Raw genomic sequence first — 14,834 nt, 5'->3', positions numbered from 1 at the left:
GGACTCTGACGGGGTCTCTGATGTAAGGGGTGGACTCTGATGGGGTCTCTGATGTAAGGGGTGGACTCTGATGGGTTTCTCTAATGTAAGGGGTGGACTCTGATGGGGTCTCTGATGTAAGGGGTGGACTCTGAAGGGGTCTCTGATGTAGGGGTGGACTCTGATGGGGTCTCCGATGTAGGGGTGGACTCTGATGTAAGGGGTGGACTCTGATGGGTTCTCTAATGTAGGGGTGAACTCTGATGGGGTCTCTGATGTAAGGGGTGGACTCTGAAGGGGTCTCTGATGTAGGGGTGGACTCTGATGGGGTCTCTGATGTAGGGGTGGACTCTGATGGGGTCTCTGATGTAGGGGTGTACTCTGATGGGGTCTCTGATGTAGGGGTGGACTCTGAAGGGGTTTCTGATGTAGGGGTGGACTCTGATGGGGTCTCCGATGTAGGGGTGGACTCTGAAGGGGTCTCCGATGTAGGGGTGGACTCTGAAGGGGTCTCTGATGTAGGGGTGGACTCTGATGCGTTCTCTGATGTACGGGTGGACTCTGATGCGTTCTCTGATGTAAAGAAGGACTCTGATGTAGGTGGTGGACTCATTACATTTATAATATTGACTTTTTCAGCCTATGAACATTTGTAAGACACAAGATGTGGCCCAGAAGTTTGGAGTCCCCTACATGGACTTATGTTCTGCTGCACAATATAAATGCCAACAAAGAGAAAACACTTCATCACCATCATGATCAGAGCCCCCCCCCCCACCGATCTTCATCTTCACCATCATGATCAGAGCCCCCCCCCCCCCGATCTTCATCGTCACCATCATGATCAGAGCCCCCCCTGATCTTCATCATCATGATCAGAACCCCCATCTTCATCATCATCAGAGCCCCCCATCTTCATCATAACCCCCCCCCCCCCCCGATCTTCATCATCACCATTATGATCAGAGCCCCCCCCCCCCCGCATCTTCATCATCACCATTATGATCAGAGCCCCCCCATCTGCATCATCAAACCCCCCCCCGTCTTCATCATCGCCATCATGATCAGAGCCCCCCCCCCCCCCCGATCTTCATCATCATGATCAGAACCCCCATCTTCATCATAACCCCCCCCCCCCCGATCTTCATCATCACCATTATGATCAGAGCCCCCCCCCCCCCCCCCCGCATCTTCATCATCACCATTATGATCAGAGCCCCCCCATCTGCATCATCATAGTCCCCCCCCCCCCATCTTCATCATCGCCATCATGATCATAGCCCGCCCCATCTTCATCATCATAGCCCCTCCCATCTTCATCATCATGATCAGAGCCCCCCCCCCCCCCCATCATCATGATCAGAGCCCCCCATCTTTATCATCATCATGATCAGAGCCCCCCCTCCCATCTTCATCATCACCAGCATGATCATAGACCCCCCATCATCATAGCCCCCCCATCTTCATCATCGCCATCATGAACAGAGCCCCCTCTTGTGAATCATTAGTGGCCATTAGTGCAGACACTAGGCATCTCTTGGCGCCAGGACCCCGCATGTCTGCAGACATCCTCCTCCCGGCCAGCCGGTGTAGCGACAGGATGAGTCTCCTATGAAGATCGGGATCCCCTGAAGCCGCGGTTTCCATGGAGACTCATCCTGCCGTACACCGTACTGAACAGTTTTGTCCCCATCAAGGTGCCGTAGTCCGCCCTCGGTTGCCCCAGCAACGCGTTGTTGAGGCGTGTCCGGTGACTGGCGCTTTGCACGTGTTGGGTGAAGAGATCGGTTCTGCCCGGTGCCCGGGACCGGAGGAGAGTCCATGTGCCGCACAGAGCCGGAGTGCTGAGAGCAGTGCCCGGGCAGGTAAGTAGGTGACACCTCCTGGAAGTGACACTACAACTCCCAGCTAGGGTTGTCACCTCAGCACTCTGAACCCGAACACACATCGTTGGCACAGATTCTGGGGCTGATGAAGTCGGTAATAGGCTCACTTGGTGCCTTATCTGCATGAAGTCAGCCTCAGATCCCGTCATTAATATGTGTTCAGGTTTAAAGGGATGAGGTGACACTACAACTCCCAGCATGCCCGGTCACCGGCTGTCCCTGATGCCCAATTACTGCTGAAGAGCTGGACCCGTCTGGCCCTGTGTTCATCTGCATGGCGCAGACCAGGGACAACATGGGTCCTCGGTATCTGTGGGACCGTCCCTGGCCTTTTATACCTCCATGCAGGTGGGATGGAGCCGCACATGCACTGGGCAGGTTTTTTATTTCAGTGGGCTGCCCTATGTGCCAGAAATGCGCAAAAGAAGACTCTGAGGCTGTGTTCACATTGTGCAGGAGAGATGGAGCCGCCACGCATTGCCAGCAATCCTGTAGAGCAGCCCTTTTATTTCAGTGTGCGACAGATGCGCAAATGAAGACCCCGAGGTTGTGTTCACATTGTGCAGGTGCGCATTGCTGTTAATCATGTAGGGCAGGCCTTTTATTTCAGCGTGCGAGAAATGCGCAAAAGAAGACTCTGAGGCTGTGTTTACACCGTGCAGGAGAGATGGAGCCGCCATGCATTGCCAGCAATCCTGTAGGGCAGGCCTTTTATTTCAGTGTGCGAGAAATGCGCAAAAAAAGTCCTGACCCTTTTGCAAAATCGCACTGTACCGAATTGCATGGCATTGGTGTGCGAAAAAAACATGTGTTAGAAGATGCATGGGGTGAATTAATGGCACTGCTCTGTGTCTGCTAAAGGGCCACATGATTATTTATTTCAGGTACTTATATAGCGCCATCAATTTACGCAGCACTTTACATATATATTGTACATTCACATCAGTCCCTAACCCTCAAGGAGTTTACACTCTAAGGTCCCTAATTCACATTCATACATACACATACTAGGGACAATTTAGACAGGATCCAATTAGCCTACCAGCATGTCTTTGGAGTGTGGGAGGAAACTGGAGTACAATGAGGAAGCCCACGCAGGCACAGGGAGAACATGCAAACTCCAGGCAGGTGGTGCCGTGGTTGGGATTCAAACCAACGACCCTAGTACTGCCAGGCAGAAGGGCAACCATTTAGTCACTGCGGCATGTTTTTATGGGTGTCAGGAAAGCACACAGTTTTTCATGCGTTCCCGACATGCCCAGAGTGCAAGCATATAATGACCCTTTTGCAACATTGTGTCACATCAAAGCACATGGCACCATGTGTTTCCGTGTGAAGATGTTCACAGATGCATGGGGGTGTCATTACAAATTAAGGGCACTGCCAAGTGTCTGCTAATGCGTTATTGACATGCGCAAAGTGTGAACATAACCTCAATCCCTTTAACTACTTGCCCTCCGGAAGATTTACCCCCCTTCATGACCAGGCCATTTTTGCTGTTCAGCACTGCTCTATTTCAGCTGGTAATTGCGCGGTCATGCAATGCTGTACCCTAACAAAATTTATGTCCTTTTTTCACACAAATAAAGCTTTCTTTTGGTGTTATTTGATCACCTCTGCGATATTTACTTTTTTTGCTATAAACAAAAAAAAGACCAAAAATTTTGAAAAAGATTATATGTTTCACTTTTGGTTATAAAAAATATCCAATAAACTCCAGGGGTGTGGACATTTCTTAAAAACTGCTTGTCCAGGGACTTAATCGAGGTCCCTCATGTCCCTCAATACAATCTACGTGTCCCTCAATACAATCTACGTGTCCCTCAGTACAATCTACTTGTCCCTCAGTACAATCTATTTGTTCCTCAGTACAATCTACTTGTCCCTCAATACAATCTACTTGTCCCTCAATACAATCTACGTGTCCCTCAATACAATCTACGTGTCCCTCAGTACAATCTAATTGTCCCTCAATACAATCTAATTGTCCCTCAATACAATCTAATTGTCCCTCAATACAATCTACGTGTCCCTCAATACAATCTACGTGTCCCTCAGTACAATCTAATTGTCCCTCAATACAATCTAATTGTCCCTCAATACAATCTAATTGTCCCTCAATACAATCTAATTGTCCCTCAATACAATCTACGTGTCCCTCAATACAATCTACGTGTCCCTCAATACAATCTACGTGTCCCTCAATACAATCTACGTGTCCCTCAATACAATCTACTTTTCCCTCAATACAATCTACGTGTCCCTCAATACAATCTACTTGTCCCTCAGTACAATCTACTTGTTCCTCAGTACAATCTACTTGTCCCTCAATACAATCTACATGTCCCTCAATACAATCTACGTGTCCCTCAATACAATCTACGTGTCCCTCAATACAATCTATGTGTCCCTCAATACAATCTATGTGTCCCTCAATACAATCTACTTTTCCCTCAATACAATCTACTTTTCCCTCAATACAATCTACGTGTCCCTCAATACAATTTAATTGTCCCTCAATACAATCTACGTGTCCCTCAGTACAATCTACGTGTCCCTCAGTACAATCTACGTGTCCCTCAGTACAATCTAATTGTCCCTCAATGCAATCTACGTGTCCCTCAATGCAATCTACGTGTCCCTCAATACAATCTACTTGTCCCTCAATACAATCTACGTGTCCCTCAATACAATCTACGTGTCCCTCAATGCAATCGACGTGTCCCTCAATACAATCGAATTGTCCGTCAATACAATCTACGTGTCCCTAAGTACAATCTAATTGTCCCTCAATACAATCTACATGTCCCTCAATACAATCTACGCGTCCCTCAGTACAATCTACGCGTCCCTCAGTACAATCTGCGTGTCCCTCAGTACAATCTGCGTGTCCCTCAATACAATCTGCGTGTCCCTCAATACAATCTGCGTGTCCCTCAATACAATCTGCGTGTCCCTCAGTACAATCTAATTGTCCCTCAATACAATCTACGTGTCCCTCAATACAATCTACGCGTCCCTCAGTACAATCTACGCGTCCCTCAGTACAATCTACGTGTCCCTCAATACAATCTGCGTGTCCCTCAATACAATCTACGTGTCCCTCAATACAATCTGCGTGTCCCTCAATGCAATCTACGTGTCCCTCAATGCAATCTACGTGTCCCTCAATGCAATCTACGTGTCCCTCAATGCAATCTACGTGTCCCTCAATACAATCTACGTGTCCCTCAATACAATCTACGCGTCCCTCAGTACAATCTACGCGTCCCTCAGTACAATCTACGTGTCCCTCAATACAGTCTACGTGTCCCTCAATACAATCTACGTGTCCCTCAATGCAATCTACGTGTCCCTCAATGCAATCTATGTGTCCCTCAATGCAATCTACGTGTCCCTCAATACAATCTACTTCTCCCTCAATGCAATCTACGTGTCCCTCAGTACAATCTACGTGTCCCTCAGTACAATCTAATTGTCCCTCAATGCAATCGACGTGTCCCTCAATACAATCGAATTGTCCGTCAATACAATCTACGTGTCCCTAAGTACAATCTAATTGTCCCTCAATACAATCTACGCGTCCCTCAGTACAATCTACGCGTCCCTCAGTACAATCTACGCGTCCCTCAGTACAATCTACGCGTCCCTCAGTACAATCTACGTGTCCCTCAATACAATCTGCGTGTCCCTCAATACAATCTACATGTCCCTCAATACAATCTGCGTGTCCCTCAATACAGTCTACGTGTCCCTCAATACAATCTACGTGTCCCTCAATACAATCTACTTCTCCCTCAATGCAATCTACGTGTCCCTCAGTACAATCTACGTGTCCCTCAGTACAATCTAATTGTCCCTCAATGCAATCGACGTGTCCCTCAATACAATCGAATTGTCCGTCAATACAATCTACGTGTCCCTAAGTACAATCTAATTGTCCCTCAATACAATCTACGCGTCCCTCAGTACAATCTACGCGTCCCTCAGTACAATCTACGCGTCCCTCAGTACAATCTACGCGTCCCTCAGTACAATCTACGCGTCCCTCAGTACAATCTACGTGTCCCTCAATACAATCTGCGTGTCCCTCAATACAATCTACATGTCCCTCAATACAATCTGCGTGTCCCTCAATACAGTCTACGTGTCCCTCAATACAATCTACGTGTCCCTCAATACAATCTACTTGTCCCTCAATACAATCTACGTGTCCCTCAATACAATCTGCGTGTCCCTCAATACAGTCTACGTGTCCCTCAGTACAATCTACGTGTCCCTCAGTACAATCTACGTGTCCCTCAGTACAATCTACGTGTCCCTTAATACAACCTACTTGTCTTGATAAAAAAATTATTCCCAGAATAGAAAATACAAAGGGTTGATTATTTATTTATTTTTTTGCAGAGGTGCTTTTAGGAATGTCTAGAGCTTTTAAAAACAAAAGGGGCTGTATGGTGACTTAGGGCTCATGTACACGGGGTGTTTGAAAAACTTTTCTGACCTCTGGAAACTGACTGCTAGAAAACGTAGGTTAAAAAATGACAGTTTAGCCGCGTTTATGCGTGCTTGCGTTTAGAAGCGTTTTTCAAAGATAACCTCAGGAGACCCTCCCAAATGCCCAGAATGCACTGAAAAACAGTACAATTAACTATTTCAGATATTTTGTGAGAAATCGAGCAGAAGCAGGGAGAGCAGTATGTGTTGAGATGACCTGTCTTTTCTGGTTGTATTCACTATGGATCCCATCATGAGCATAATGCGGCACGTTCTACCATTTTGTCGTCACGTGAAACCTGCAACCGACTGCGCTGGTGCACTAGATCCATTTGAATACATGGAAAACGCTGCACATGCATTTTTGATGAAGAAAAAAGGCTCTGGACAGCATTTGGATATGGACAAGCCCAAAAAGGCGTCTAAACGCAAACGCGGTTACACGCGCTTGGCTTTAAAATGCCGGTAAATTCTACTCCTGAACGCGATTTTTGTGCTTTCAAAAAATGCCTGTGAATAACATAGTGTACATGGACACATAGGAAAACATAAAGGAGAGTTCAGGGGCTGCTGAAAAAAATGCACAACTGCTCTTAAACTTCAGTTTAGCAGCTGCAGTGTACATGAGCCCTTATGCTACCAAAATCAGTGTGTGCTGTAAATTGCCTCCAGCATTGTTCCCGTTTCTTTTTGCTGCCACTTTGCTGAAGTCCAGAGTCCTGAGCAGCAGTAAATCTTTAGGCTGTCAGCAGATCGGCTTCTACAAATTTTGGACAGTGCCAAAAAATAGAGAGCAACTGAGCATGTGCAGAGCAGGGTGACAGTGTGTTACTGGATTTTAACCCTTTGACGCCGACATAACACAAATATGCGGCCTCACAGAACTGGGCTTTTTTCCGTGGGGCCGCATATTTGCGCACCTGTCTTTATGCTGGGAGCTCGCCGCACGGCGCACTCCCAACACAAAGACCGCAGTGTCGCTGAGAGCACCAGGTCCCGTTCTAACGGTCAGGACCCAGGACTCCCAATTCCAGGTCACATGATTGCTGTGATAGCCTCTGATTGGCTATCACAGTGATCAGTAACTGTACAGCCCAGCCCCCTTGTTTTTTTCTCTCTCTCTCTATGCCAGGAGTTAGAGAGATAAAATGTATCTCTCTTCTCCATTCATAGAAAAAAAAATTTGTTAAAAAAAAAAAAAAGATAAATATTAAAAAATAAAGAAAAAATACATACCATATTTTTCGCTCCATAAGACACACCTAGGTTTTAGAGGCAAAAAACAAGAAAAAAAAATATTCTGAACCAATGGACTGCAGACACAGTACAGGGGATGACCAGAGACTGCGGACACAGTGCAGGAGATGACCAGAGACTGCGGACACAGTGCAGGAGATGACCAGAGACTGCGGACACAGTGCAGGAGATGACCAGAGACTGCGGACACAGTGCAGGAGATGACCAGAGACTGCGGACACAGTGCAGGAGATGACCAGAGACTGCGGACACAGTGCAGGAGATGACCAGAGACTGCGGACACAGTGCAGGAGATGACCAGAGACTGCGGACACAGTGCAGGAGATGACCAGAGACTGCGGACACAGTGCAGGAGATGACCAGAGACTGCGGACACAGTGCAGGAGATGACCAGAGACTGCGGACACAGTGCAGGAGATGACCAGAGACTGCGGACACAGTGCAGGAGATGACCAGAGACTGCGGACACAGTGCAGGAGATGACCAGAGACTGCGGACACAGTGCAGGAGATGACCAGAGACTGCGGACACAGTGCAGGGGATGACCAGAGACTGCGGACACAGTGCAGGGGATGACCAGAGACTGCGGACACAGTGCAGGGGATGACCAGAGACTGCGGACACAGTGCAGGGGATGACCAGAGACTGCAGACAGTGCAGGGGATGACCAGAGACTGCGGACACAGTGCAGGGGATGACCAGAGACTGCGGACACAGTGCAGGGGATGACCAGAGACTGCGGACACAGTGCAGGGGATGACCAGAGACTGCGGACACAGTGCAGGGGATGACCAGAGACTGCGGACACAGTGCAGGGGATGACCAGAGACTGCGGACACAGTGCAGGGGATGACCAGAGACTGCAGACAGTGCAGGGGATGACCAGAGACTGCAGACAGTGCAGGGGATGACCAGAGACTGCAGACAGTGCAGGGGATGACCAGAGACTGCAGACAGTGCAGGGGATGACCAGAGACTGCTGACCTTTGAGGAGGGAGGGGGAGTGGGTACCTGGATTTGACAGGTACCCGCTCCCACTTCCGCAGAGTTGTCCTTCCCTCTTCTTCCCGGGCTGGCTTCTGTGACAGCCGGGTGCCCCCTGTGCATGCGCGAGAAGCGCTGCGCTTTGTGAATAGCCCGGCGCCTTCTGGGACCTGTCATGTGCCCCGGAAGACACCGGATCATTCACAAAGCGCAGCACATGCGCAGTGGGCACCCGGCTGTCACAGAAGCCAGCGCGGGAAGACTGTGCAGCGCTGGAGCGAGGAACAGGTAAGGCCCTGCAGGAGAGAACAGCTGAGCGGCCGGCCCGGTATTCTGACATGGTGGCGGCAGAAATACCGGACCGGCCGCTTTATATTCGCTCCATAAGACGCACTGACATTTTCCCCCCTTTTTTAGGGGGAAAAAAGTGCGTCTTATGGAGCGAAAAATACGGTAGGTACTTCAGTGCCAGGGTAAGTGTTTGGTTCAAGGTCAGGGTCAAAGGTCAATGTCAGAGGTCAGGGTTTAAAAAAATTGGTATTAGTGTCAATGTCAGTTAGTGTCAGTGTGTTTTAGGTAAAAAAGAGACAAAAACAAAATATGCACTATTGTTTCTGGGCTGTACTACGGGTACAAACAACAAATAACATACACATATATGGTATCGCTGCGATCGTCAAGAGCTGGAGAATATATTTTGGGTTGTTCTTTGGTGATAGGTTATGGTAGTTACAAGAAACACACAGATAAATTAAAAAAAATATTTTTTTTTTCATTACTTTGGGCCAGTTTTCCTTTGATAATAAAAGAAAATCAGGCGATATCCATTACCATTTACCACCAAATGAAAGCACAATTTGTCCTGAAAAAAAACGCGGTATAATTCACCTGGATGTACAAAGTAGTTGTGATGATATGTACGGTTTTACTAACACGTCAACGTTTTAAAGTTGTGCTTAGGCATTAAGATTTGTTTTACCCTTAGGCATGAAGGGGTTATACAGTATCTAGAGATCTAGCAGGACTTCATTTTCAGACTAAATTTCCACTATAAGGTAGATCTAAACCCTCATTAGAACATTCTTCATAATTCTAAGCGCCTCTGAAAGACGTCTAACGGCCATGATTAAATGTTTCAAAAATCCACTTTGAACCTCTGTGCCTACCAGTGTCTCCTGACACATTCTGGACACTATGCTGTAATGTGTGAGGAGCAGTAGAAGTACACCTTCCTGGTTCCTGGTGCCAGCCGAATACTCCCCTTGAATGGTGCTAGGCTGACTTTCAATATGTTAGAACATACTGTTGAAGTCCAGCTGTAGGGAAATCAATGCTGATTGTGATTTCAGCATCCGCATGTTGGTACAAAAAACTCAAAGGAGGGTGTAAACACCTAGTGCATTTCCACAATACATTTATTCAGTTTTAAAACAATTATATACTCGCAAACATGAATAATATCAGGCACAACAAACGCCCCAGGCGTAGGCAATGTCATCTCATCAGATGCCGAATGGTTGGAAGGAACGCGTTTTGGGGTACAGAACCCCTTCTTCAGAGCTGATCAGAGTGTTGGTGTTTTCAGCCCATCAAAGGAATATGAATGAATAAATGTCATTTCTGGCAGAAACCCAAACAGAGGTTGCACAGAAACCTCAGAGTATACAGTGAGGTTGATTTATTAAGGCAAATAGGCTGTTCAGTTTGCAAGGGAATTTTTCCTTCACTTTGTGAATACACGGTGAAGCTGTGCTGACATCCAACAGCCAATCACGTACAAGCAAAAATTCCTTTTTTTTTCCTTGCACATCAAATCCCTTGCAAAATAGAAAGCATATTTGCTCATCTTTTTTTATTTTTGCCAACATTGTAAGTAAACTGAAACTTTATTTTTGTGCTCTAAATAAGTTTTTTTTTTTGCATATTTTTTCTTTATTCTATTTACAGATCTTAGTAACAAATGGATAAGGAATCCACCAGAGGTGGTCACAGCAGTGATGCTGACTATGCCATTGTGAAGTCTAGCGTTCTAGCAGCGGACCGGCAACAACAACCCAAACCTTCTTCCACTTCTCACACTTTGGACTTGAGCAAGAAAAAGCTCTGTAATCTCAGTGAAGAGCTTTACAGGAACAGTCCTTATATTAAGGTACCTTATACACCTGCGATCTTGCATCATATATCTGTAGTAAATATTTTAGACATACTTGCAGAAGTGGTGCATCGAAATGAAAATTCTGGTGCCGAAAACGAAAATTCAAAATATACTTGGCCAAAAACCGAAACCAAAATGCACCGTTTTTAAAAATTAATAGATATTTTTTGGGAAAAAATACACTTTGATTAAAAAAAAAACAAAAAAACTATATACTGTATACCCCAATTTTTTTTAAAATATGAAAGAGGATGTTACAGCCAGTAAATAGATTCCCAACATGTCACGCTTTAAAATTGCTCGTGGAATGGCGTGTAACTGCGGTACTTAAAAATCTCCATGGGTGATGCTTTAAAAACTTCTACAGGTTAGTAGTGTAAAGTTACAGAGGAGGTCTAGTGCGACAATTATTGCTCTTGCTCTGACATTCCTGGCGATACCTCACGTGTGTGGTTTGAACATCATTTACATTTGTGGGCATGGCCTACGTATGCGTTCACCACTACATCCGAGGACGGGGGCACTTAAAATTTTTTTTATTTTTATTTATTTGCTTTTTTTGTTTTTGTTTTTTTTCACTGTCCCTTAAAAAAAATGTAATCACTTTTATTCTTATCACAAGAAATGCATACATCCCTTGTGATAGAAATAATTAGTGACTGGTCCTCTTTATGGAGAGATATGGGGTCAATAAGACCCCACATCTCTCCTCTGCAATGAAAAAAAAAAAAAAAAAAAAGAAATTGGCCTGCACGGGAAGTGACATCGCTCCGGTCCTTCAAGGGCATAGAGATGAGTGGCGGCCATCTTTCCTTCACTCATCTCTATGCCCAGCGCCGGCATCAGTCGTTTCTCAGGTAAGGCTAAGAACTACCGAGCAGCGGCCGGTGGCAGCAGTGGTGGCGGGCGGAGGCGAGGGGTGGAGTTTTTTTTTACACCTGTATTGGTGCTTTTTTTCATTTCGGCCAAAGGGGTGTTTTCCGCCAAAACGTTTCAAAAGACATACAGACTGCTCTGGAAAAAGGCAGTGTGGTTGTTTTGAAGGAGCACAATATGATGACACTTGAACAAAAATGAGCTGCATGGTCAAGGTGCCAGAAAAAAGCCTTTCTTTTGAGGTTGCCTGTGGGATTTTCTTTGAGTCCCAGACAATTCTTCTGTCAGTTATGGCTGCAGTCTTTCTTGGTCTACCTGACCTTGGCTTGGTATCAAGAGATCACCAAACATTCCACTTCTTAATAGGTGAAGTACTGATTGGCATATTCAAGGCTTTGGACATCTTTTTATGTCCTTTTCAATCTTTATAAAGTTCCATTACCTTGTTACGCAGGACTTTTGACAGTTCTTTTCTGATCCCCATGGCTCAGTATCTAGCCTAGGCAGTGCTTCCATGTAAGAGCTAACAAACTCATTGACTATTTATACACTGACACTAATTGCAATTTAAAAATCCAAACATTCCAGGGGATGGAAACTTTTGATCCGGGCCATTTGGGTGATTTCTGTTATTATGATTTAAAAAGGAGCCAGAAAACTATTTGATAATAAATGGCTTCATATGATCATCATCCTTGAATAAAAGAGCATTTTTTGGAATGATCAGTCATATTTTCAATATCAATACCACAATTTCTGCCAGGGTATGTAAACTTTTGGGCACAACTATATATGCAGTATATACTCGCAAATGCCAAAATTCACAAGCATGTCAGAACCAAAACTGACCCAGATGGCCTGGAGTACTGTGCGAATCCCAAAACCAGGAAAACACTCGAATAGCTGACGCGTTTTGAGGGGAGCCCCTCTTCCTCAGAGCTAGTGACTTTTGGCTTGTAAATTTTGGCATTTGTGAGTGTATATCTGGTATATTTTAGTAATAAAATCTTATTGCTGAGGTAATGAGCAAGGCTTGTGCACCCCTTTATTTTTCTTTTTTTTTTTTGTGGTGCCTTTCTGGGCTTTCCCAGCCCTAAGGGGGCTGCACAGCATGGCCTGATAGGATTGAATATAAATACTGCAGAAGCTTTGTCCACAAATGCCTGATCTGCTCTTTTAAGCGCAAGAAGTTTTTGTTTTTTTTCTTTTGCTGTTGACATCTATGTACATCGCTGTTGTAATCTACGGCTATTGTGAGTATGCACTTGTTTGGTCTTCAGAGCAAAGAAGAAGGGGGGCCTGTCCCTCAAAATGCGTCAGCTGGCAAGTCTGATGTCAGTGTTGTGCGATTTTCATCTCTAATCAAGGGCCACCTTGGGTCTATGTATATCGCTGCTGTAATCTACAGCCATTGGGAGTATGCACTCACTTGGTTTTAAATTTTTAATAAAATATTGTCGGTAATGCACTAGGACTCTGCAACCTTTTGTTTTCTTTGTAGACCTAGAAGTATTTCTAAAATATTTACTACAGATATACCGGGGTGCATTTGATTTAAATCAAGTTGATTTCAATCACTAGTGAAAAGGGTTGATTTAAATCATAATTTTTAAAGAGCAACTGTCATCTCTGTCTCGCAGCGGCTCCTCCTCTGACCCGCTGTTGATTCACCGACAGTCCCATTCACTTTAACGGGACGGCTGGTGATGCGGCAGTGACACAACAAGGTGAGGGACGTGGCGGCAGCAGGTGAGTGGATGCCTGCTAACAGGCGCTGCCATGATGGATCTAAAATGACAGGTGCTCTTTAAATGTAAGGAATCCGACTCATTCTTGCTGGTAATATTAGAATCTTTAATATTTGCAAACCAAATGAAGGTTTTCCTTTTTAGAATAATAAGCTGTCAGGTTAGTAAAACAGCTATATCAGAACCGAATTTGGGTTAATAGGTTAATCACACATAGTTGGAGAACTACTTGAATTCTTTTATTTCATGTTTTTTCTCATGGTGACTGTTAAATTGTGTGAATGTATCAATGCAGTGCATGTGATCTCAGCTTGCAGATCTTGTATTCATTGAATGAGTTTGCCAAAAATGTAAATATTACAGAATATACAGCCTCATTCTACATAACGAAGCTCCATTTCATGCTGAATAAACTAAATTATTAATGTATCTTAAATAGAAAACGATCTTTACATAGATTTTTACTCCAAAAGCATTTTATTAAAGTATATTTGATAAAAATAAAAAAAATCCAATTTAAATTAAATAAAGCAATTTTTAATCATGGATTTTTAGCCACCCTGAGATACATGAAGCAGGATCCCAGGATTTTTTTAATAAAATGTTGTTGGTAACGCACTAGGCTGCAGCAGTTAATTTTAAGTTCATCTCTACTTGCAGTTTCTTTTTATTCCCCGTGAAAAGCCCCACAAATGCCTACAGATCTGGCCAGTTAAGTCCACCTCATGCAGCTTCCTATGATGTGTTGCAAATATGCAGCACTGCTGCTGAATTCAGAGCACAGTTGCCATTCTCATGTAGGCTGTGCCTGCTTTCACTACACTGCCATGAAAACAATGTTGCAGGGGGTGTATTGTCATTGTCGCTGCTAATTCACAAATTTGTCATTCCGCACCTGGCCACAGCTAGGTTTCCTGCATTGGCAGCATTGCCTCTCTTGCTGAAATCTTTCTACTGTGAGCTGCAGTGTCTGAGGAGAGGTGAATGAGATACAAGTGGAGGATTTGGCTTAGTCAGGAAAGGTACACAGTGCACCATCAATCGCCACGGGCCCCCCAGGGGTGTGCATGTGCAATTAGAGTGGGAGGACGTCATATGACGTCCTCCCAGAACGAGAGAACTCCCGCCCGTCCATCATTTCCTTGTATGGTGGGCGGGAGGCAGTTAAAGCTGACCATACCGTAGTAGATTTTTGAATGAACATTCATATGAAAGTTCTCATCAGTACATTCAGTGACACAATGAATGTCATTTGAAATTACTTCAGAAATGTTTACTTTTAACATTTGATTTTGGAATAAACAAAAACAACATTCACTGTTAATTTGTTCAAGAAACATGTCCCATCCTGCCCCTGCAAATTTTCTCTTTACTGTAATCAAAACCAATTGTTGATTTGACTCCACTAAGAGTTAGGAAATTGAAGAACATTCTGAAAACAAACATTTTTAA

General features: G+C 44.9%; 1 protein-coding gene across 1 annotated transcript in view; it reads left to right on the top strand.

Moving 5' to 3' along the window:
* Positions 1–1,512: 1,512 nt before the first annotated feature.
* LRRC27 (leucine rich repeat containing 27) overlaps positions 1,513–14,834 on the top strand; it is a 76,456-nt gene continuing 63,134 nt past the window's right edge. Inside the window, exons 1-2 of the mRNA XM_089669195.1 lie at positions 1,513–1,844; positions 10,551–10,752. Coding sequence (XP_089525321.1) covers positions 10,564–10,752 — 189 coding nt within the window. The 5' untranslated portion in view covers positions 1,513–1,844; positions 10,551–10,563. The remainder of the gene's footprint in view (positions 1,845–10,550; positions 10,753–14,834) is intronic.

The sequence above is a fragment of the Staurois parvus genome, unplaced genomic scaffold (genome assembly GCF_062004578.1).
Source record: "Staurois parvus isolate SC_StPar_1 unplaced genomic scaffold, SC_StPar_1.0 ptg000009l, whole genome shotgun sequence".
NCBI lineage: Eukaryota > Metazoa > Chordata > Amphibia > Anura > Ranidae > Staurois > Staurois parvus.
Note: the sequence above shows the minus strand (reverse complement) of the source record. Positions and strands in the feature narration are given on the sequence as shown.